Here is a 25,237-nt window from a genome sequence, read left to right as displayed (position 1 = left end):
GTAAACCAGCTCTGTAAGTGGAAAAGAGGGTCAACAAAAACAATATGGTATCAACAATAACTTTAAAAGTACAAAAACTTTAGCTCAATCAGCAACCAAGCTAAAACACAAGAGTTAAAATCCTTCAAAACTGGATTCCTCCTCCTCATCTGTATGTCCAAACAGAGCTTCAGCTTTAGCTGGTGTGAGGTTATCAGCATAGACATTGTCATCATCACTGAGTTCGCAGTCATCACCATCACTGCTGTTGTTCTCATACAAAGCGCTGTCTTCACTGCTATCCATAGCATTACCAATGCACATTTCTTGAAGGCGCATTGCACCATGTCCTCTGGAATCTCTTCCCATGCATCACGAATCCACTTTGCTATCAATTCTATGTCGGCCTTCATCAGATTTCCAACTTTTGTCAGTCAGGCTTGACCAGATGACATCCATTCATGCCACATCATTTGCACACTGTCTTTGAAAGGTTTATTTAAACACACATCAAAGGGCTGCAATATAGATGTAAACCCACCTGGAATAATGGCCAAAGTAACTTGAGAAGACTTTGCCAATTTTTTTATGTCATCAGATGTGTGGGCTCTGAACATATCCCAAACTAGAAATGATGGTTTTTTTTCTTTGAAGGCTGCTCTTGGTCGTGTGTTCCAAATTTCTTCCAGCCATTTTTTTGTTCCATCTCCATCCATCCAGCCTTTAATATGTGCGCACACTGTAATTCGTGGTGGGAATTTAACCTTTTTAGGCAAGGTCTTTCTTTTAAAAATAATGACAGGCCACAGCTTAGTTCCATTAGCCAAACATGACAGAACGACTGTGAAATGCTTTTTTTCATTTCCTGTGGTTCTGAGTAAAATAGTTTTGTCTCCCAAACTTGCCACAGTTCTGTTGCTTGGAAGATCAAAGGTCATAGGTATTTCATCCATATTCCCAATATTTCCCAGGTCATAATTATGGATCCTTCTTTGTTTTATGATGAATGAATGGAATGACATCACTTTTTCATCAAGGTCAATTGGCAATAGAATGCAGCAAGACAGATACTCTTCACCACGGAAAACAGATACCCCCAAAAGAATTGCACTCAAAAGACATCACAAGACCCAAAACATGTCCTTGGATCACCAAGAGAGCTGACAGTAATTCAGGATTTGGAGAGTTTGGTATGATAATATTCCAGAATGTGATGACATGACTAGCCTGTGTTAGGGCTCATACTATAGACGCTGTGTTACTGCGTGCGCTGCATTACTACATACGCTGCCTTACCGCATGTACACAACATAGCTTGTATAGTTTGAGGCCTAACACAGGCTGATGATATTCCAGAATGTGATGACATGACTGTTTGCATAGAGCAACCTGTGTTAGGGCTCATAATATACACGCTGTGTTATATACGCACTGTGTTACTGCATGCGCTGCGATACTGCATTCGCAGCATTACCGCATATGTATGGGAAGTGCTAACGCAACACATGCAGTAACCCAGTGCGTACACAACGCAGTGTGTATATTATGAGCCCTAACACAGGCTGCTCTATGCAAGCATAGTCAACACTGGATCCAGATTGGGGTTAATAAGTAAATAAAAAATAAAATATAGCAGACTAAGTACTGTAAATAAATGTACTGTATATCCAAGACCAGAGATATACCAGTACTTGTATTCAGCAATGCTTGGGCGGAGCAAGGGGGCGTGACCAAGCACAGGTAAGACTGTAAAGGCTACGTCATTGGTCACAGCCCTGGAGAAGAGGTTGCAGAAAAAAATGCTTTCAGAAGCCTCTGACGATCAGGCAACTCAGCTGGGATCGCCAGAGGCTTTTAAAGGCAATTTCCCCCCCTAAAACCTCTTCGGCTGAAGAGGTTGCAGAAAAAATGCTTTCAGAAGCCTCTGACTATCCCAGCTAAGTCGCACAATCATCAGAGGCTTTTTTTTTTTACTTTTAAAAGTATTTTTTTGGCCGAAGAGGTTGTAGAAAAAATGCTTTTAAAAGTTTAAAAAAAAAAAGGCCTCTGATGAGGTGGGTGGGGTAAGCGAGTGGCGACCGGGCCGGGGACCGGTTTGGAGGCATGGCCAGCCAATGTTATTACCGGTTCTCCGATCTACTACAAATTTTTATTACAAAGCATTTTTTTCTGCAACTGGGAGCAACCCACTACTGCTGCAGGCGCCTGCAGATGAGTGGGAGAGACCGGAGAACACTCCACTGCACCGAAGAACAGGTAAATGGGACCCTCACTCGAGTATAAGCCGAGGGGGGCTTTTTCAGCATAAAAAATGTGCTGAAAAACTCAGCTTATATACGAGTATATACGGTATATTGTTCAAAGGCTCTACTATTGAAATAAATATACTGTTGTTGCTTCTTTGCTGAAATGTGTCTATTTGCCTTAGCCAAATCATGTGCAAAAATACAATTTATTTGCTTATTTAATTTAATTTATATCTCCTCCCATTTCACTTTTATGTGACTCCAGGTGAGTAGAATATAGAATACACAATTGTAAAATAAAAATAAAACACATAGCAGTCAAATATTATCTGATCCATCATTCTCACAGCCAGGAGATGAGAGCTATCAGGCTTAGGCACAAGAGCAAGTTTTCAAGATGTTATGAAAGTCTAACAGTAACAGGGCAATCTAATCTCAGGAGTGATGATGTTCCATAGGACAGTTGCCATGGCAGAAAAGGTTCTCCTTCTGGGCAGCATCAGCCAACACACCCTTGCCAAAGGTACCCAAAGCAGGCTCTTCCTGCCAGATTGGATAGGATTGGCAGAAACAATTAGTAGGGAACTCTTTATTATATAACATAGTTATATGTTATATGAGCCCTTGGAGGGTAGAGCTGAGGACTTTGTACAATATCTCTATGACAAAATCGCTCAGATTCGGGAAAATTTGGACTCTGACTGGGTAGATTCGGGAGGGAGGATGGAGGCAAGTCTTGAGAATATTACATGGGAAGAGTTTGATTCTGTGACTCCGGAAAACGTGGACAAGATACTGGACAGACTGAGCGCGGCCACATGTTTATTGGACCCATGTCCCTCCTGGCTGGTGCTGGCCTCTCAGGAGGTTACACGAGGCTGGCTCCAGGGGATTATAAATGCTTCCTTGAGAGAGGGTGCCTTCCCCGCCGCCTTGAAAGAGGCGGTGGTGAAGCCTCTCCTCAAGAAGCCTTCCCTGGACCCAGCAGTGTTAGCTAATTACCGTCCAGTCTTCAACCTTCGCTTCGTTGCGAAGGTTGTTGAGAGTGTGGTAGCGCGACAGCTTCCTCAGTACTTGGATGAATCGGCTTATCTAGATCCGTTCCAGTCGGGCTTCAGGCCTGGATACAGCACGGAAACGGCATTGGTCGGATTGGTAGATGATCTCTGGAGGGCCCGGGACAGGGGTTGCTCCTCTGTCCTGGTCCTATTAGACCTCTCAGCAGCTTTTGATACCATCGATCATGGTATCATGCTGCACCGGTTGGAAGAGTTAGGGGTGGGGGGCACCGTGTTGCGGTGGTTCTCCTCCTTTCTCTTTGATCGGTCGCAGTCTGTGTTGACAGGGGGGCAGAGGTCAACCCCGAGGCCCCTTGTATGTGGGGTGCCACAGGGGTCGGTTCTCTCACCCCTTCTGTTCAACATTTATGTGAAGCCGCTGGGTGAGATCATCCATGGTTTTGGGGTGAAGTATCATCAGTATGCTGATGATACTCAGCTATACATCTCCACCCCGGACCACCCCAATGATGCCCTTAAAGTGATGTCCCGGTGCCTGGAGGCTGTACGGATCTGGATGGGGAGGAACAGACTCAGGCTCAACCCATCCAAGACCGAGTGGCTGTGGTTTCCGACATCCCGATATAGTCAGTTGGTGCCATCACTGACTATTGGGGATGAGTCATTGCCCCCCACGGAGAGGGTTCGCAACCTAGGCGTCCTCTTGGACTCACGGCTGTCTTTAGAAGAACACTTGACGGCTGTGGCCGGGAGGTCTTTTTATCAGGTTCACTTGATTCGCCAGTTGTGTCCCTTTCTGGATCGGGACTCGTTAAATACGGTCACTCATGCCCTCGTCACTTCATGCCTGGACTACTGTAATGCTCTCTACATGGGGCTCCCCTTGAGGAGCACCCGGAGGCTCCAGCTGGTCCAGAATGCGGCCGCGCGGGTAGTTATGGGAGCAGCATGGCGCTCCCATGTGGCTCGCCTCCTGTGCGAGCTGCACTGGCTCCCTGTGGTCTTCCGGGTGCGCTTCAAGGTCTTAGTTACCACCTTTAGAGTGCTCCATGGCTTAGGACCGGGGTACTTACGAGACCACCTTCTGCCACCAATAGCCTCTCACCGCCCAGTATGCTCCCATAGAGAGGGGCTTCTCAGGGTGCCGTCAGCCAAACAGTGTCGACTGGCGGCCCCCAGGGGGAGAGCCTTTTCTGTGAGGGCACCCACTATCTGGAATGAGATCCCCCCAGAGATACAGAAGATTCCGGATCTGTGCACTTTCCGCCGTGCCCTCAAAACATTCCTGTTTCAGCAGGCTGGCCTGGCCTAACTTTCCCTTTATATTGCTTTTGATTTTATTTTAAACTGGGATGTCTTGAATTATCTAGGACCAGAGTGTTTAGTATATTTTAATTGGTTTTTTTTTTAACGTTTGTATTACATGTATTTTTATCATTCGCTGTTCACCGCCCTGAGTCCCTCAGGAATAGGGCGGTATATAAATTTATTTAATAAATAAATAAATAAATAAATAAATAAATAAATAAATAAATAAATAAATTTCCTTGGCTAATATTACTGAATGGTAAAATATCAGTCCGCATAGACTATATCCCACACATTTTTGTGGTTCCAGGATGAAAATTGAAGAACCAAGGGGCTGTTTTAGGTTCTACCATATTAAGTCTTGAAACGTTTAGAGGACTCTTACAACAAATGTACACTTCTTTTGCTTACTAATGCTACAATACATGAGAGTTAATACTTGCCAAAGGTGGGACTTTGTTGATGGGAACTCAATAAAAAAAGAAGCTCTTTTGTTAACTAAACGTTAGGCTGTAAAGTTTTAACTTCAGTGTTTAGGATCTTTAAATATAGAGACAGTTAAAATCACAATGCTATACAATTTGACAACATAACTGCTGTCCTCTGGCAATTGAAGCTTTTAGATATTCTTAAAGGGTAGACCTCAACAGGGGATATCATAATAGTTTAAGCATGATGCAATCAAGGTATAAATAACAATTGCCAGATGGGGCTGATTCAGACATAGTTGCTATTCATCTAACCAAATTTATTGTACTCTATAAGTATGATTTCACACAAAGCATTCATATTCTCTCTCTAGATTTAAGTTCTTTTTTTCTTTGAAGCTACAAAAAAGGAATCTGAATAATATGGCTGCTGGGATGGTGCAACGACTGCATCCTAAATAAATTAAAATTCTGACAATGTATACTTGGCAGTATTAAAACACTTGTTAATTACATGCTCATATTATTTGATCCTTAATTGACCAATGACTATTATATTCTAACATGTCAGGCATGGAAGAGAATGATATGTAAATGACATATACAAACTTACCAGTAACTATTGTGGATATTGTGGATACATCTTACAAATCTGAAATCTCATCAAAGTTTGAAAATCTATCTGTGGTAGATTACCCTACTTCTGATACCAGCACTGCTGGCCAAGTGGGAAAGTTAATATTATGGTATAGAGATGAGTACAACAGACACCTATTTATCTATACAGGTAGTCCTCGATTTACAACACTTCATTTAAAAGTTACAAAAGCACTGAAAAAAGTGACATGATCTTTCCCCACACATACGACCATTGCAACATCCCTATGATCACGATCAAAACTCAGATGCTTGCAAACGATTCATATTTTTGACAGTTGCAGTGTCCTGGGGTCATGTGAACAGCTTTTGCAACCTTCTGACAAGCAAAGTCAATGGGGAAGCCAGATTCACTAACAACTGTGTTACTAACTTAACAACTGCAATGATTCACTTAACAACTGTGGCAAGAAAGTTAGTAAAATGGGCAAAGCTCACTTAACAAATGTTTCATTTAGCAACATAAATTTTGGGCTCAATTGTGGTTTAATTTAAGGACTACCTTAAATTAAGTATATATAAAACAGAAGTCTCCTTTGATTATGACAACACTATTATCAGGTCATTTCAAACAAGACTTTGAACTGAAAATTACCCTATAAAAAGACAGCCAAATTAGGTACAATGTTATTGTATGTTGAGAGACTATTTTGAGCAGAAATAGATATCGAAAAGACAACGTGCAGGAGACAGAACAGTATCCTACATTCAGTACACGAGACAGAAAATAAATTAATCTGAAGAAGGAACGCAACCGACAGCGCGGGCAAAGTAAAGGAAGCGATGCAATCGGACAACTATGGCGAAGACATCCACGCGTCTCAATCCAAGTGTTTTCAGTTGACAGGGAGAAAAACGACGGCACCATCATACCCAACGACTTCGAGAGAATCCCTCCAGGACAAAAGAGAAAGAGAAGCCAACACAATTTCATACGCGCGCCCAAAGGAAGCCTAGTACTGTAGAGAGAGATCCCTGCGCCAATTCCCGCTCACCTCTTTGACGGGAGGGAATTTTTTGCGGCACTCCAGGCTCAAGGCCCGTAGGTCGCCCTGCATATTTTCCAGCAGTTTCTTCACGGCCTCAGGACTGCTGGTGCCGGCCATGGCTCTGCCGAGGGATCAGCACAGTAGCGGGGGCAAAGAGAGAAGGCCCACAATGACCAGCCGGCCGAGCCAGCCTCACCCGTCGTTCGAGGGGCGTCCCCGAGTCAATAAATCCCGGAGGAAAGTATTGTTGCCTCAAGAAGGCAATCCTCCTCCTCCTCCTTCTCCTTCTTCTCCTCCTCCCCCCGCAGGGGCCGGTCCGGCCGCGTCCCAGTCCACGTCCACTTCAGCTCCCACAATGCCAAGCGTGCACACGTCAGCCCGGCTTCCGCACGCGGAGCGGCGGTGGGGGGGAGAGGCGGAGCGGGAGCGCTGGGCGACGACTGGGCGACTCGGAGAGCGTTCCCCCAAGCGGCCCTCGGAGTCAGGTGGGCTTCGTGACCTGGGAGTACCGCGACTTTTGATTCCGCGGCAGGTGGAGTGCCAATATCGGGACTCAGTCCCGACACAAATGAAATATCCGGTATTTTCTTCAGCTACAGCATCGGCGGTGTGTGTGTGTGTGTGTGTGTGTCTATGGTTCTAAGCACTGTTTTTCAGTTTGCTCTGTTAAAGATAAGGCGCAAAAAGTATATCTTAATTGTAGTTCAGTAGGCTTTGTTTTTAGGTAGGTACGGTATATGGAAGATTGCCAGCTAACGAATAGGGTCAACAAACGATTCCTCTTTGTTACACTTTCGAAGTAGATCTCCTTGCCTCTTTTTCGACTTTCATTTAATTGGGTTTGTTCCTGCTAGCATTGTGGGCTTTGATCCTTCCTCTTATATTTATTTCATCTGTTTCATGCAGTATAATAATGTACTTCCATCATAGAACATGAACTATTCTTTTTTGCATTACCTACGGGCAGAGGTCTGGTGGTCTATGGATGCTTTCTTCGTTTAGAGTGGGAACTGCTTCAGGAGATTAATAAATGTCACTATATGAAAATGCATGTTGTACATTATCCTAGAATTTGTGTTTAAAAATACAGATTGTATTTTTAATGTCTTCTTGGTGATACCAAAAGCTTTTCCTTGGCTGAGTTTTTAAAAAGACAAAAACTCAAGTATGTCATTGAATGGAAAAATTAGGCAACTCACCTTTCATATTCAATTTAAAGCATTGCTCCATTAAAATTAAGAGGACTGTCAATGGTATCATGTGATATAGATGATTTTAATAACATGACAGTAAAACAGTCATATAATTAAACTTAGGTTTATGTACATGATTGAATTGTGTTTAGTACAGCTATTCACATGCTTAAAAGTCTTAGCTTCTGAAATATTTTAATTATCATATCCTGTCACATGGCCTGTAATTGAATCTTACATTATGTTGAGGTAAGAATGCATATAGCTCTTCAAGAAACTAAAGGTAATGCTGATGGGAATATATTATATGAATTAAGTAATAGCTCTTGATTTTATTCCATATTTTGAAATGAATTGTGAGACTTTGTGATATTGCTTTAATTGCTTTAGTTACTGAATTTATTCCCTTTTGGGATAAGCATTTTGCAAGATAGGGAATAAGAAATAGTAAGCTAAAGAAACATAAGAAAACATAGCTAAAACAATTTCAATACTATTTACTATATTCCATTGAGCAAAGTGGACATGGGGCATCTTAGCGACCATGACTTATAGCCAAAATTCTTGTCTCAATTGCCATCAATTGAGGACTACCTGACAAAACAACAACCAATCAATATGAAATCATATTTCTTACTCATGTGTTCCTTACTGTTTAAAATAAGATTATGATTTGCATATAAGATATTTTTTCTTGTAAGATGATTCATCTTTTTATACTTCCAGACTGAAGGGATACTTCCTTGAAATATGACTAAAGCTAGATTGCAGTTCCAGTTGTGTTATTTGTATTTCATGCACAGTTACATTAATTAAATTAGTGTTACATAATACTTAGCTGAATATTACCAATAGCTTCAGTATTTTTTTTTTTAATAACTGGCATTTAGGACTAATGAGACCTTGACTGGCATTTCATTTTTTTTCCATTTCTAGTTTACTAAATGTAAATAGTAACTTTTTAATTATAGCTTCTATATTGCAATATATAGCTATGTAATTGCTAGGAGTTGAAAATGACTCGATGGCACATAATCTATTTTGTAAGATTTATTTTTCTGAAAATCAATTGAAACTATTTTCTATATACTGAAGATAATGTTCTTTTTATTCAAATTACTATGGAATCACTAATTAAAATTATATTTGGTTGTTACTTATTTGCCATATGTGTGTATGAAAAGAATCCATTATTCCATAATATTTAATGTGTGAAGGAATCTTTGTTAGTATTATAATTTCCTGTAATAATTGATATTAATCAGTCAAGGTTGTGCTGATGTATTGAACTGAAGACAAATTGACTTACCAAACAAGTTTAGAAAAATGAAATGTAAGCAGTTCTGCACCTCAAAATTTGTCACAAAATAACAATTCTTAAAAAATTAAAATTAAATTAAAAAATTAAAATTCAATAAGCATGTCAGTGTAAGGCTATGATTGGCACTGGAGAGACCAATCTTTAACTCCATCCTGTTACAGAATCTCACTGGGTAGCTTTGGGCCAGGATGATGATATATTACTTGAGTTGAGCAAAAGGCAGAATGTTAATTTAATTAAATCTTGAACTTGCACAATATTCTCTGGAATCTGTTTGGTTTAGTTCCATTTCTATATGACCTTTAGCCTACCAACTACCAATGGCATTTATAAATTTAAAAAGATAGTGCGGTGAAAGGAAAACACCAATCTCTTTTTGAGTAATGTAGAACAAAGTTATTTTCACAGACTCAGTGGCTGCTGACCTTAAAGACTGTTCTGAAGAAAGTAAAGATAGTGGTTGCAGAAGAAGGTTGAGGGAGATGCCTGAGAAAAGCCTGCAGATATAGCATCATTACTAGGCTTGTACAAACTACCCCACCCTTCTATACTGCCTAGCCTGGATTTGACAATGCCCAGGCAGAGAGTCCTTAAAGCCTTTCTCAGAGGGAAGTGAGCCAGCTAAATTAGGGGGTGGAAAATGCTGTTACCTCTATAATCATAATACTGTTGGCTGTTAACTTTAGATACATTTGTAGGCAGGTTTACCTGAACATGCGTATGTATTTGTGTAGTTAACTAAACCATAGTTCTGCTGATGTACAACACTAGAAACAGTACAAAAATAGCGAAGGCAGGTTAATGAAGTGGGCAGAGAAATAAAGCATGATTGAACACAGTGGTACCTATGTACTCAATTGCTTTGAAACTCATTTGAATTTGGTACTCAACACATTTTGACATGAAAATGTTGTGCCAGTTCTCATTTTGCTTGGTACTCAACCCACAAACTAGAACTTGTTAGTGTCAGAGGCCTTGTGACTCACTCCATTATTCCTTATGGGAAAAATTTGTTTGGTACTCATTGTGTTTAGTACTGATCATGCCTCTCAGAACTGATTAAGGATGATTAAGGATGAGTGCTGAGGTAGCACTGTATATGTATTCCCATAAGATCCCTTTTTAAAGGACTGTTCAAAGACAAGGCAGGGGCCATGCACATATCTGGGGTTGGGAATGGGAGTGCTGTTCCAGATAGCAGAGATCACAACAGAGAAAACCCATTTCCTGCATCTCATCAGATGACCCTGCCTGATCAATCCGTTTAATGCATATCAATTCTTTCCAATTGTAAAGGGTGGGCAGAAACTATGGAGATCGTCCTTTAGACAGACACTCTGCCATTGATGAATTTATAGTTGGCAACCAACCCTTGAATTTCAAACAGAAACTAATTGGCAGCCAATACAAGTCATGAATCAGAGGCATTACATGTGTATAGCCAGTACTGCCCATGGTGCTGTATTCTGGGCACTGCATCTTCAAAATGGTCTTTAAGGACAGCCCCATATAGAGTTCTCTGCAGTTATCCACAGGTGCAGTGATCCAGGTATGAGTGACTTTCTGTAGGATTTTCTGGTCCAGGAATGGATGCAACTGGTGTACAAAATTTTCCTGGCCACAATTTCCACCTGCTCTTTGAAGCAGGATTGCAGGTAACAGAAAAATCACAAATTTTGTACCAGTCCTAAATAGAGAGGTGCGACCCTACTTAGGATTAAAGATAAAATTAGCCAGTCTTGCTAGGGTTGAACCTGAGTTGATTTTACCCTATCCAAATTTTCATCACATCCAGACATTGGGACAAGTACTTGATAGCTTTACTTGGCCAGCCTACTGTAAGATTCATGTACAGTACTGATGCTGCTTGAGATGATGAAACTCAGCAGTCTCATGGCTATGTTATTCAGAAGGGGTGAGGACTTAAAGTACTGTGGTACCCTACATTTCAGAGGCTTTGGCCACAAACCTTCTCTTCCTGACAGCATCGACTGAAGCTGATTATAAAAGAATCAGAAAACACAGCATCCCCACTCCTAATCCCTCTTGGGACTCAAAGATCCCACAATCCCTAATTCCTCTTGGGAATCGGAAGATCCCACAAATCAATGGTATCCAAAGCTTTGGATCCAAAGATCCAGGAGAAACAGGGCACCCTTCCCATGGCTCTGCTGGAAGTCATCAAAAAGTGTGACCAGCATCCCAATAGTCTGCCCCAATCTGAAACTTGCCCGAAACGTTATCAATATAATCTCTTTTCTCCAGAATTCACTAAAGGCACAGCCTAATCACCACCTCAACTTTTTCTGAAGTTGGGTCCAGCATTGATTTGAGGAGGGGCATACTACCATTTGGACCAACTGTCTATCATTCCCCAGGGGTCTTCACCAATCAGGAGAGAAAGTAAACAGAGTTCCCAGGACTGTAAGCCCAACCGCTTTACAGTCCTGGGAACTCTGTTTACTTTCTTAACAGTTAAGAGTCCATCATATTATAGGTTGAACATTTGAAATATCAGTTGAATCAAGTGTTTTAGCTTAGTCTGCATCATGACGTGTCAAGTGTTTACGTTTTCACCAAAAACAAGTGTTCTAAATTAATTGGGATTTAATTTAGCATAGCAAGATTGTATATTGCCTTGATTTATATATCACACTAATACATGATATGGTTTGGTTTTGGTCTTATGCCAAACCCACTTAATATGCAACTATAGTTTTAACAACCATAGTTAAGCAAACCATGTCTAAGCAGGCTGTGAACCTAACATGTATTATGTATAATTTTCTAAATCAGCTGCTTGGAAAATACAAGTGTAAATTATATAATTGTCCAACCAATTTTATAAAGCAATGCATTCTGTGAAAGATATCAAATAAAATAGTGGTGAGGCATTTCTATGATGTGGACAACTCAAATGTCAGTCCTATACATAATCAGTTCAGAAGAATTTAGTTCGGTGTAAATATGAGTAGAATTGTCCCAGGTTTCACTCATTCATGCCATTGTACAGTTAAAAAAAATGACACATTTTTTCAGAACATTGATTTTCAGATCTTCAAGATGGCTGAAAATTTGGCTGTGGCCAAATTTGTATTTGTATTTGATTCAATGATGGCATATTCATTATTAAATGAAGTATGTTATTTCTACAACCATACAGCAATTATCAAAGGTTTGAAAAAAAGCCAAGAAAACTAAAGGCGTTGAATAGCTTTATTGAAATTTTTATAAATAAAACATGCGCATTTCAAATGTAAACCCAAGTGAACTCAAGTGCAGACAATTTTCAACCTCTGTCATGCAGGAGGCTAGCTTACATTGAAAAAAAAGCAGCTTTAAAATACCAGGATTAAACACCAGCTTTTAATATCAAAGTATAAAGCAAAGCCATGTCCACAAACCTAATTTTATCCTGGTCAAATGCAATTTTAAACTTTTAAATGCTAACATAAATAAATAATTTACCAAAATGTGCACTCACAGAGTGAACTTTATTTACAATACACAATTTATAACCTATTGTATTTGCTTAGTTCAAGTGAAGATCATACTTTTTGCTTTAACAATGGTGGGACCTTAGGTAGTAGATATGTGAAGTGTGCCTCCACACTTAAGAGAGTTTCTATCAAAGACAGTATTGTATATGAATCAACAATACTTTTCTTCAACTATCAAAGGGAAAGCGGCAAACAAAAACATTTCAAACGGTCACACTTATTTTTGGCATCCCATACTCCTGCAACACGATTAAAACCCAATTCAAGGTATGTATTTATCTACTTATTGTACAGGTTCTGACTCTTGAACATGCAAATGCCAATTCTTCTATATTAAGTAAAGTTACCTTTTGAAATAAGATGTAAGGCTATGGTGAATCCACCAAGAACGCACATGAAAAATTAGCAGACCTACCTTTGAACCAGTTGCCTATTAACAAATTTGAAGGCAAGTTATATGGAAAAGTCATCTAAGCTTGATGCACAGTCATTACTATGAATACAGTATACTATTAAAAATTGGAACCTATTACACTGTATGTAGTTTGTAAACTGTCAAACTACTAAAAATTGGGAGGAAGAGGGATTTACAGCACAGTCAAAATTTTTGGACTGACACCAGATTAAAGTTACGCACATCTTATAAACAAGATAACAGGGATTATGTTTACAAAGTAGATCCAACAAGCAATGAGGGATACTTACATTTAATTGAAAAATTCAATTCCTTAATGCAGCATGAAATCCAGAACCTGTTCCACAGCAGCAGTAAGATGAACATAATATTCTGGAAGATTACTTTTATTACAAAAGGTTAAAACACCTTTTCCAAGTCATTTTATCATGATTAAGTTTCTTTTTAATCAACATTTGATGGAGACACTTGAAAATCTGACATTCCAAGAATGTTGCTGCATTGAGTTGAATATACTAGTCAATGTTTTTGTTACTGGTCTAAGGACATATCCATTGAAAAACTGAGGTTTTGCAGTAATATTCTTGGGGTATTGAGAAAAAAAACCAAATCCACAAATTGTCAATATTAATTTGCATCCAAAACAAAGAAACTGTAATTCATCCAGATTGCAGCAGAAATTGTAAAGGGATTTATTTTGATTTCCTATATAGCTTGTAAATACAAGATTGCTAAGATATTAGAGACAAATTCTAATGTTTTCATTGTGTTTCACTTCAGGTACTGCACAAGTTAAAATGTAATAAGGATTTACATTCTGTCATCTGAAATATCCCATCTCAGATTTTATTTTTAATTTGGTGGATAATTTCATTTTTTAAACCGAGAGCTCCCATCAGGAAGTTCTTCTCTGTATGGCTTCTAGTTCTTCGATTAATTAGTGTGCATACAATTTTCATTCTCTATATCATTGTCATTCTCATTACTGTCTTCATCACTCTCTAATGGAATGCCTGTAGCAGCAGAAGCACCTTGTTTAGTTTCCCGATCAAGAGGGAAAAAACCAGTTCCACTGATTGTGTCTTGTCTCTGATAGAAGAGCACATAAGCTGCTTTGGACTGCAAAACAAAGGGAAAATGTTAATTATCAAAGTTAAACTCTCCATTTTAATTACTTAATTTTCAATTTTATTATAGTAAAATATATTCAAATACAATTCATTCTATTACTTTCATACATAAATAACTAGGTTCTACCTTTGGCAAATAGTTATACTGATATTGCATTTAATTCCTAGGGCTTTAGTAATGGTCAGATGTTTGCACATGGATAATACATGCAGAAGTAGCCCATCACAAGGCATAAATGAAAACTGACCATGACAGAGATGAATAAAGAAAATTATGGGGAAGTATATCAGGAAAACAGGTTTAAAATGAAATTTAAGAGTTTGTTCATCTACTCCAGGTTTTAACATTTTCTGTTAAAACAAACAACAGTCCGAATAAAGATTATATATATTTCTACTCTTAAACTATATTGGAATTTTTTATATGACTCTCAATGAATTTTATCTACGCAAAACAATGCTGTCTTATTCTTATCAGACATTCAATATGCTACCCAATCAATCAAATTTGATCACATAGAACTAAGCAGGGCAGGGAGATGAAGTTATTAAACTAACTTGAATTTTTTGCAAAAGCAGTATCTAGAATAAGAAAAATCATTTTACTCAAAATGCTAATAACAGCCATAATAAAGATAAAGTCATACATATAAAATTTGATCACATAGAACTATGCAGGGCAGGGACATGAAGTTATTAAACTAACTTGAGGCAGTGGATAATCTTAAATACATTGGCACTATATATTGCTCACTGAAAAAAAGACTAAAAAATCTTGTTTGGGCATAAGCTAAGAGCAATTGAAAAGCAACTTTTTTCCTAAATCTGCCAATAAAAATTTAAAATAACACTTGGGGGAACATCAAGTCCTAGCAAAGGATGATTTTTACATATTTGTTTTTTAAAAAGGCTAGCTGTGGTGGAGCTAGCAGAGAAGCATTTAAAAGGCCGAACATTTTGGAACAAGTTACATGCAGTGCTACTGATCCTTCCCATCAGTAACAAAAATTGATTCTTCTCAAACCTACTGCTACTCTAGGACAGTTGATGGCAAGCCTTTTGGGCTTGGTGTGTCAAAAATTTGGAAAATGCCTAACTTGACTCTTCTGGTGTGTTCACCGCAGCCCCCCCCAAAAAGAGAAACAATTCATTAAAAAAACCACAGTCCAATCGTGTATCCACAGAAACTGCCAGACACTGCTTGCCTTCAGACAGTGTTCTCTTTCATTTGAGGTAGTTCTAGGTTGCACAAGGCTTTTGTTCTTGAAGTGACTTTGGAGAATGCTCTTCTACGGCTTCTGCAGCCTCCGAAAACCACAGAATAACACCACCTGTTCCGTGATTTTCAGAGGCCCTGGAAACAGTGCAAGAACATACCCCTCATGAAATTCCCAGTGTCCAGAGGCTGCATGACAGCACACCTCATTTTCATGAGGATTTCACAGCCTCCAAAAATTACACAAGAATAGGGCATGCTATCAAGAATAGTGGTTGGGTATTGGTTAATACTGATATGTCACCCAAAATATTGTGGCATGTCATGTTTGACATGCGTGCCACAGGTTTGCCATCACAGGGGACTAAAGGTATAAAGTATTTTCAGTGAAATGCACAAGATAAGAAGCAAGGGTACTCTGGTTTTCTGGATGAAAGTGACAAGATTCACTTATAGCAGTTATTAATGGTGCTTTGCGTTTACATTTCCAGATTGGCTGCATGAATCACAATACAATGCATAAAGTTTTATATTATTATAATGTGTTTTATAGCATGGTAAATATTACTTTTAATAGATTATATAAGCAAGTCAGTCTTGGATCTTGTTTCTGTGCAATAATGCTATCTTTTTCTGGAAACCGATACTTGCCACAATTTGTTCTTCGGATGCAGTCGACACACTGCTATCATCAAAGTAGTACCACTTCCCATCATCTTTATTTTTTGCAAAAGCAGTATCTAGAATAAAAAAAACCATTTTACTGAAAATGCTAAAAACAGCCATAATAAAGATAAAGTCATATATATAAAATATGTTACTTACAATGCCCTCCTCCCATGCCTCCATAGTGATTTGACACTGCAATCAAATTATAGCGACAAGGTCCAGCATTTGGATTAATTAGGAATTCGGACATATCCAAATCACTATTTTAAAGAAAAGATCAAATGAGATTAGTTTTCAAAAATTGTATATTAGTAATTATGATTTTCTTCAATAAAGTCAGTGAAGCCCTTGTTTTAGATTCTAATGCAAAGCAATAAATGAATTACACTAAAAATCTAGGAGACTGAATATTTTGTAAAAAACTACAATAATTTATCAACAGATATGATTTGTAAAATAATTTAGTATGTCACACTTGTCTTGTAAAAGGTCAAGTTAAAATGTTGAAGTTCACTTAGTGACAACCAATCTCATACCATATGTAAACATAATACTTGTACAAAGAAAGAACATATACATTTGCTTTGTATTTCTTGAAGGAACCAGAATATAAATGTACTAAATAAAGTGATTATTTATTTGTCTTCTAAATGTGTGTGTGTGCGCGCGCGCCTATTCATTCATTCTGTCAGCTATTTCTATGCTGCTTCAACCAAACAAGCTTAATTCATAAGCATGTTCAGATTTTGTTCAGAAGCATTTTTCTTTCAGGTAAGAAAGAAAAGTTTCTTACTCTGATCTACCTCATAAAGCTGACATATAATTGGAAATAAATTAATAATTCTATACAGATGTATGGAGGATCAAAGTTTTGTCTACATATGGAATTACATGGAGTGATTACTTAAGGTAGGGAAATATATTCATATTTAATTAAAACACTGGAGAGCAAGCAGTTTTTTTGGATGAAAAAGGCAACATAATACTATTCAAATTAAAGTGTACTAAATTCGTCTATATAATAAATGAATTTATAGTATGTAAACTATGTTTCAGAAAACCAAAAATATTCTCCGGCATATCAATATAACATACCCAATGGCCTATGCCTAATCTCCTTCTATTATCTCCTATTTTAAATTTTTTTAAAAATCAGACATAGGTTCATTTTCAGGCAGCTATAACCTAAAGTATTGTTAAGTTCCAAATGTAACAATCACACTTCCATAATTTAGTTACATCACTATGTATATTCATCAGAATAATAAATATTATAGAATATATTATTATACTGGTGTGGGCTTTCGCAGCTGGCATCAATGAAGCAGTGATGAGCATTTGGGCTAAATGGCTATGATCAGGACAAAAGAAAACAAGGCCATGGCCACTCAGCCTAAAAGCTCATCCCTGATTCATTATCTAATAATATAAATACCTAATATATATTCTTGCAAACATGTATGATAAATGTTTGTAAAATTATACCACGGATATCAACAGTAAACGCAAAAGCTATCCATTATTGATATGGTTCTCACTTTATTGGGAAGTCAACCAATGTATCCAATTTATCTCTCATGTATCTGCTATAAGAAAAACGTTTTAGATGCACCACTAGTACTGGCGGTAGTGACCACAAATCTAGTTTCTTGGTAGCTTGCTGATGTTCTTTACAGTTTGGGCAATACCTAGAGATACAAAAAATATTGTTAAAGACTTATTTTACAATTAAGTAAAGTATGTGGCAAGAAAAATATGAAGATTAACTTTTCTTACTATGCTTAATTAAATGCTTGTTACAAATTAAAACCTCAAAAATATAATTTCTCTGTTTCCCCTGAAACTTGTGGATATACTATCAATCCTACTATGCAAATAGTAAAAAACTATTATTGTTCAAATACAGATCCTCTTTTTCCTTCTAGGGGGCTTGACTACTGCTCTTGGGCAAGAAATGAAGGAGGGAGGGATCTGTCTGCCTAACTTAACATGAGGTGCTTTCCATCTGCAACCCAGATGTGAGTGGGTTAGCTGGTGGGAGTAAGAAGGCAGGGGCCAGGTTGGTTAAGTGAGGAGAAATAAAGGAATTGCCTAAGAGACAGGTACTGAATGCTAGCCAGAAGAGCCAGATCTTAGGTTGTGTTTATCTCACAAAGTTTTGTGATTTTGCTTTCCAGAGATACAATATGTCTGATATTATATGTTTCAGAACTTGTTTCTTTGTCATCTTTGCTGTCCAAGGAATGTACAGTAGTGGCCAAAATTGTGGAAACCTTTCGGGAAAAGTGTATTTTTGAGGTTTGATGGCTAATCACACCACTTTTGGGGGGAGTTTCAAGATAATCATATTCCACTGCTGGAATGGCCTGGGAATAGCCCAGACCTTAACCCAATTGAAAATCTATGGAGCCAACTAAAGAAACTTGTTAGTCAGAAGCAACCCAGCAATAAAACTCAGTTAATAGAAGCAATCATTCAATCTTGGCTTCACATTATAACAGCTGCAGAACTAAAAGACTTGGTTCACTCCATGGGAAGACGTTGTAGGCTGTAATTCATGCTAAGAGTTACCCAACTAAGTATTAACTGACGTGATAATTTTTGTATATTTTGTTTTTTCTATGGTGATAATTTTTGTATATCTCATTTTTTCTACGTTTCACTTTTCTTCTTTATACTGTAACTGATATTCCAATAGCAAATCCTTCATAAAAATTACTGCATTACATTCTTGATTAAATTATCTTTCCATTGCTATATAATTTTATCGTACTCCTCCAAAAAAAAGTGATGTTATTAGCTAGTTTTAGAAAATACACTTTTCCCAAAAGATTTCCACAATTTTGGCCACTACTGTATCTCAGAGTCTTCTCCAATATCATAGCTCAAGTGAGTCAATTTTCCTCTTGTCTAGTTTTTCCACTGTCTTATTCCAGCAACTGTAGCTAGCTGTGGGAATAGTGTTGATTACAGATAGTCCTCAACTTATGTTCACAATTTGGACCAGAATCTCAAATGTTGAGTGGTCATTAAGCAAGATATCACATGGCTGGTTCACTCAATGAACACAATCCCTGCATTCCTGATTACAGTTGTTAAGCAATCTCATGGGTTGTTAAGCGAATAAAGTCCCAGTGTGGGAGTGCCTCAGGAGTGTGAGAGAGACTGGCACAGGCTATGTGCAAGTTGTGGGGATGCTGCAGTGTTATGTGAGTGCAGGAAGGCAGGGGAAAAAAGCCAGTCATTCCTGGAATAGCCCTAGGCTGATCCAGCAGTGCAGCAAAAAGGTGCTGTGCCCTGGGAAGTGCCAAATGCTCAAGAAGCTCCCAGAGCATGGTGTGAAGTAGTGCCTGTCCCCCTATGAAGGGCAAAATACCAGGGAAGCCCCAGCTGCCCCAGCCCAGCCTTACTTCAGGGCAGGAAGGAGAAGGCAGAAAGCAGGCAGGCCTCAGGGATGTGGCAGCCATTAAAACCACTCCAATATGACCTTTTCCCCAAGTATAGTGATGGTAACTGAAATACTCCTGCCAGCAACTTCTCTCATAGACAGTGTGGCAGCACTTGCACCAGCCTTTGCCAGTGCCCAACTTCAGAGTGGGTTTTGCCCCCACATGCATTAGCCCCGATGATTGGGGCCCTACTGAGCGGGGGATGGGCATAGATGAGGGTAGATAGATAAGTCGGGAAGTTGCATTTGATGTTTTTAACATCAATTGTTAATTTGATATTTCAATTCATCAGAGTGGTCATGAGCTTGATCTTTCTGATAGTTAAGAAGCGGCCAAATCTATCACTTTCTTCTTTAATCTTTTTTGATCAGATATTTCAGATATGTCATCAGCATATCAAAATTGTTGATGTTTTTTGAAAGTGCCACAACTCCTTCTGAAGCCAACCTGAATAACTGTTAATGGTTGGCACCAGATATTATATTATCTTAAGGGGAGTCTTGCTAGCATAATTGTGCAGTAATTGGAGCATTCCTATTCCAAAATGATATACTACCATCTATGATGGCATGATTACTTTCATTTATAATTATAATTAGATTTTATACATATTTTATTATTTTATACACACACACACACACTGAGAGACATATTGTTTTGAATTTTATTATGATAAAAACAGTGGTAGCTTATAGCCTCATATACAAATGCTTTCATTACTGTCATTGCGGGAGGACTAGATAACTCATTTGGAGATCCCACAAGCGACAGCTATGTGCATACACCCATGTGAATAAATATCTGTCATTTAAGTTACAGAGTAGTATTTGGAGCCACTAAAGTTTACAGATAAAATGTCCTGTATTAGTGTACAGATACATTGGCATGGGATTCATAGGATAAGCATATGTTGATATGTTTTGCAACCTCCTCTCTACAAGTTACTGCAATAAATAGTCCCCTCTTTGACCTAATTTATTACTGCCAATATGTTAATTTCTAGTGTGGTAGAATTATAAATCTGGGATTTTTTTCTACACAAGTTAATAAAAAAGAGAAAAAGGAAGTGAGTTGTGTACAGTTCTATATAACAATTACTTTTCAGTAAATATAGGTCTGGTTAAATAACTATAGCTCTTGCAGTTTAGAAAAAGGGTGACTCTTTAGGAAGCTATTGACATGTACTGTAAACACATCCACACACCATATCTGAAACATCTCTGCTCTTTGGAACAAAACACCACATACATTATTCTATAATATATCTAAGCTTAGAAACTATTAGTAAACTATCAGAAAAGTGAAAAGTAAATTCCATAATGTGAGAAATCATTTCAGTATAGAAATTTCAGTAAATTTTGCTCTTACCATGGATCTTCAGCACCCAACTTTTCCTTAGTTGTAAATAATTCAATGCAATCTTTTAACTTCACAAATGGTTTTTTTGGAGGTCTATATTCCACACTTTCATGTTTTTCAAAATCCTAAAGAGAAGTATTTCTTGAGTTAAAAGAACAAATGAAACAAAATTCATTTTAGTGATTTTTGTCTTTCTGTAAAAAAAAAAAAAAGAGGGGGTGGGGGCTATATGCTTACTAATATGGAAAAATATGCCAAATTGGAAAGTAGAACTTTGATAGTATTAATCTATTTGGAAGTCTTTGAAAAAAAGACATTATCCATGAGTGAAAGTGTTATTTTGCCATGTTCCAGTTTCATCTAATTTTGTGGAGGGAAATTTGGATAAATTATGAAATGGGATGAAAGGAGGAAAACTCCATTCATTTTATACCATTTCTTCAGGAAGGGAGTTTATCATAACAGCAAAGCATGCAGATGATTTTTTTTATGTTAAACCCAAGACTGATCAAGCAGACTTTCATTTGTTTCTCAGGTGATCTCTTCTACATCTTGGCCCAGGGAAAATGAATCTGATTTGAAAACAGCAACTATTCTACTGGTATACTCTTCGATAAAACATTTCATTTTTAAAAATTTGACAGTCAGCTGACAGTAGACACTGTCCTTCCTTCCTGAATGTATCCAATTTTTACAATAAAGTAGTTTTCTTCCATCATAAACTGACTATACATAATTTGGAAGGATCAAATGGATTACTCTAATTTACCATTTTCAAACAAAGTGGTAAATATTTAAGTAGTGAAACAACTTTTTTCTCTTTATTAAATATCACATACCTCAGCAGCATTTTCATCAAAGTATCTCTTCTTGAATTCAGGATCCCAATCCAAAGCCAAGAAAGATCTTTCTAAAAGGAAAAAGATAACACAACAGTGTTGGTGAACGTTTTCAGCACTGAGTGCCGAAATGGGAGAGTGTGTGTTGGTGCATGCGTATGCTGGAAGCCAGAAGAGCAGCCGCCTGGTGCGCATGTGTGCGCCAGGCAGCTGCTCTTCCGGTTTCTGGCACGCGCATACACACAGGCCAGCTGGCCTTTCAGTTTCTGGCATGCATATGTTCATGAAGACCAGCTGGCCAGTGCGCCGGAACACAGAAGAGCAACGGGCGATGGCTCGCATGCCCAGAGATGGCTCTGCATGCCACCTCTGGCACGCGTGCCATAGGTTCGCCATCACAGTAATACAAGAATTTGAAATTATGCATTAATTTCAATTAAGGAAAGATTACACTTCCGATTATTAATATATATTAAATTACAACTCTGAACTTTAGAAAATCATAACCATATCTATTTAATTTCCACTTTTAAATAAAAAATATATGAATTTTATTTTGCAGTGCCATGGAAATCAACTACCAAAAGTTATTATAATTTTATATTAAAAAGTGCCCAAATGAGGGGTACATGATAATAATTTTTTTTTTTGAACACACACACATAAAACATATTTTAGCATCTTGCTCGGTTGAAATACAGATGGGTCTTAAGGACGAATAAGGCAAGACTGGTGTGCCTTCTTCCTCTTTCTCCACTCTCTAACCTGTCTGTTGATATTTTGAGTATCTTTCTTCCACCTTCCCCACCAGCGTGCTTATGTTGTTCCCACTTATCTCACCCCACCACAAATAATCTGCTTGGAATATATGTTTCAGTCCAGATATGGATCATCTGGCATGGGCTGTTCTGTGCACTATTGTGAGGAAGGTTGCAAAGGCTTGATGACAACTACAGAGAAATCAAGAAGTGGCAGCCTTGGGCACAGATATGATGGTTAACTTGTGGTGGGACTTAGACAGTGGAACTGTAAGAATCCATTTATTTTTGGACCATTCAGCAACTTTTGATACTATCAACCAAAATATCCTTTGGGACGGTCTTTGAGGAGCCACTGTATTATGATAATTTTCCTACTTTTTGAATGGGGTGTGTGTTAGCTGGTGACTATTGCAGTGAAGAAATATGGCCGACAAGGGCTCCATTATGGACTGCCCTATTCTATTTAACACCTATATCAAGCCATTCAAAAAAGCCATCCCATAGTTCAAGGTGAGGTATCATCTATATACATGTTATAGTTATCTGCATATCTCTACTTTGGGGCAAATGAAGCAAAAGGCACAAATCTTGACCCAATGTCTGGAGGCTGTAAATTTGGTCTAGTTGTTATGGCACAAAGCTAGAAAGCAAAAGACCTTGAGTTCAAGTCCCACCTTAGCCATAAAATCCAGGCAGGTGACCTTGGGCCAGTCACTCTCTCTCAGTCTAACTCACCTTACAGGGTTGTTGTTGTGGGGAAAATAGGAGGAGGAAGTTATGTTGGGTATGTTGCGGCCTTAGATTATTTGTAAAAATAATAAAAGGCGACATATAAACAAACAAATAAATTTTAAAAAGACTAGATATGGGGAAATAGGCTTAGACTCAACCCAACCAAAATGGAATGGGTTATTCATTAAGACATTTTCTGAATCTTGACTCCTAATACAGTATGTTCCTCTGTGGATAGCACCCTCTTAATTTGGGAAATTGGATACCAAGGTCTTTGACAACTTGCAACTGTAATCTTACTAAGAACGGGTGTGTATGGGGGGGTGTACTTTAAATAGCCATCCAGGCGTCATCTTCCACTGGGCCACTGTGATTTGTTTTGCAGGGAGCTCAACTTGAACACCACCCAGAAACTTCAGCTGGTGCAAATGGCTCTCTCTTTATAAATCACCTTACTAGCACTATAATAATCATCTGTTGTTGTACCTGTAAAGTCTACTAAGTTCACTACTACTAGATAAAAGTAGAAAAATGTGGATTAGACAGCATCACCACCAGATGGATTTGTAACTGGCTGACCAACTGCATTCAACGTGTAGTCCTCAATGGAACTGCATCTATATGGAGTGGGGTATGCAGTGGGGTATCCCAAGGCTCTGTTTTAGGCCCAGTACTCTTCAACATCTTCATCAATGACTTGGATGAGGGGATAGATGGGTAACTCATCAAATTTGCAGATGACACCAAAATGGCAGGAATAGCCAACACTCCAGAAGATAGGCTTAAGATACAGAAGGATCTTGACATACTTGAACATTGGGTGCTATCTAACAAAATGAAATTCAATGGTGAAAAAACTAAGGTTCTACATTTAGGCAATAAAAACCAAATGTGCAGGTACAGTATATGTGGTACCTTGCTCAACAGTAGTAACTGTGAGAGGGATCTTGGAGTCCTAGTGGACAATCATTTAAATATGAGCCAACAGTGTGCAGCAGCTGCCAAAAAAGCCAATACAGTTCTAGGCTGCATAAACAGAGGGATACAATCAAGATCACGTGGAGTGCAGAGAAGAGCAACAAAGATGATTAGGCGACTGGAGGCTAAAACATATGAAGAATGGTTGCAGGAACTGGGTATGTCTAGTTTAATGAAAAGGATGACTAGGGGAGACATGATAGCAGTGTTCCAATATCTCAGGGATTGCCACAAAGAAGAGGGCGTCAAGCTATTCTGCAAAGCACCTGAGGGTAGGACAAGAAGCAATGGGTGGAAACTAATGAAGGAGAGAACCAACTTAGAACTAAGGAAAAATTTTCTGACAGTTAGAACAATTAATCAGTGGAATAACTTGCCTCCAGAAGTTGTGGATGCTCCAAAACTGGAAGTTTTTAAGATGTTGGATAACCATTTGTGTGAAGTGGTGTAGGGTTTCCTGTCTAAACAGTGGGTTGGGCTAGAAGACCTCCAAGGTCACTCCAACTCTGTTATTCTATTCTGGCCTCTACTTGTTGCATTTTTGGCCGGTTCAAGGCGGTGGGGATCGGCAGCAGTGAATGGGCCGCGGCAAATGGGCCGCACCGAACGGGCCATGCTGAATGGGCTGCGGTGAATGGCAGCGAATGGGCCACGCCAAATGGGCCACACTGAACGGGCCACAGCGGCGGTGAACGGGTGGCAGTGAATGGGCCTCACCGAACAGGCCACGGCAGTGGCGAACAAGTCACAGCGAACAGGCCATGGTAAATGGGCCACGGCAAATGGGTGGCGGCGAATGGGCAAAGGAAGATTTTTTTTCTTGTTTTCCTCCCCAAAAAAGGTAAGTACGTTTTATATTCTGGTGCGTCTTATAGTCCGAAAAATATGGTATATAATTTTTAGGTTTTACTATAATTTGTATGTTTTATTGTTTTGTGGTATCTTTGTTTCCACTTGTTTTTGTACAATGCTTGAAGTTTTTCAGGACCATTGAAGTATAAATTTGAGTAAAATAAAAAACATGAGAGAGAAACAAAACATGACAGCTA

The 25,237-nt window shown here is 38.6% G+C and overlaps 2 protein-coding genes across 8 annotated transcripts in view; both read right to left on the bottom strand.

Annotated features, from left to right (window-relative positions):
- The window catches only part of MON2 (MON2 homolog, regulator of endosome-to-Golgi trafficking), an 86,253-nt gene extending 79,363 nt beyond the window's left edge, over nt 1-6,890 (bottom strand). For both annotated transcript variants that reach the window (XM_070948095.1, XM_070948096.1), the window contains exon 1: nt 6,633-6,890. In XM_070948095.1, coding sequence (XP_070804196.1) covers nt 6,633-6,743 — 111 coding nt within the window. In that variant the 5' untranslated portion in view covers nt 6,744-6,890. The remainder of the gene's footprint in view (nt 1-6,632) is intronic.
- A 5,448-nt stretch (nt 6,891-12,338) lies between these two features.
- USP15 (ubiquitin specific peptidase 15) overlaps nt 12,339-25,237 on the bottom strand; it is a 63,810-nt gene continuing 50,911 nt past the window's right edge. For 5 of the 6 annotated variants that reach the window (XM_070948040.1, XM_070948041.1, XM_070948042.1 and 2 more), the window contains 6 exons: nt 21,718-21,788; nt 20,888-21,003; nt 17,609-17,758; nt 16,227-16,330; nt 16,053-16,141; nt 12,339-14,174 (listed from right to left, as the gene is read on the bottom strand). In XM_070948040.1, coding sequence (XP_070804141.1) covers nt 13,989-14,174; nt 16,053-16,141; nt 16,227-16,330; nt 17,609-17,758; nt 20,888-21,003; nt 21,718-21,788 — 716 coding nt within the window. In that variant the 3' untranslated portion in view covers nt 12,339-13,988. Of the gene's footprint in view, nt 14,175-16,052; nt 16,142-16,226; nt 16,331-17,608; nt 17,759-20,887; nt 21,020-21,717; nt 21,789-25,237 lie in introns of those variants that run through there. The other variant, XM_070948043.1, reaches the window with a different exon arrangement.

The sequence above is a fragment of the Pituophis catenifer genome, unplaced genomic scaffold (assembly GCF_029215685.1).
Source record: "Pituophis catenifer annectens isolate HBS135680 unplaced genomic scaffold, rPitCat1.0.hap2 SCAF_7, whole genome shotgun sequence".
In the NCBI taxonomy this organism is placed as follows: domain Eukaryota; kingdom Metazoa; phylum Chordata; class Lepidosauria; order Squamata; family Colubridae; genus Pituophis; species Pituophis catenifer.
This window is presented reverse-complemented; position numbering and strand designations above follow the sequence as displayed.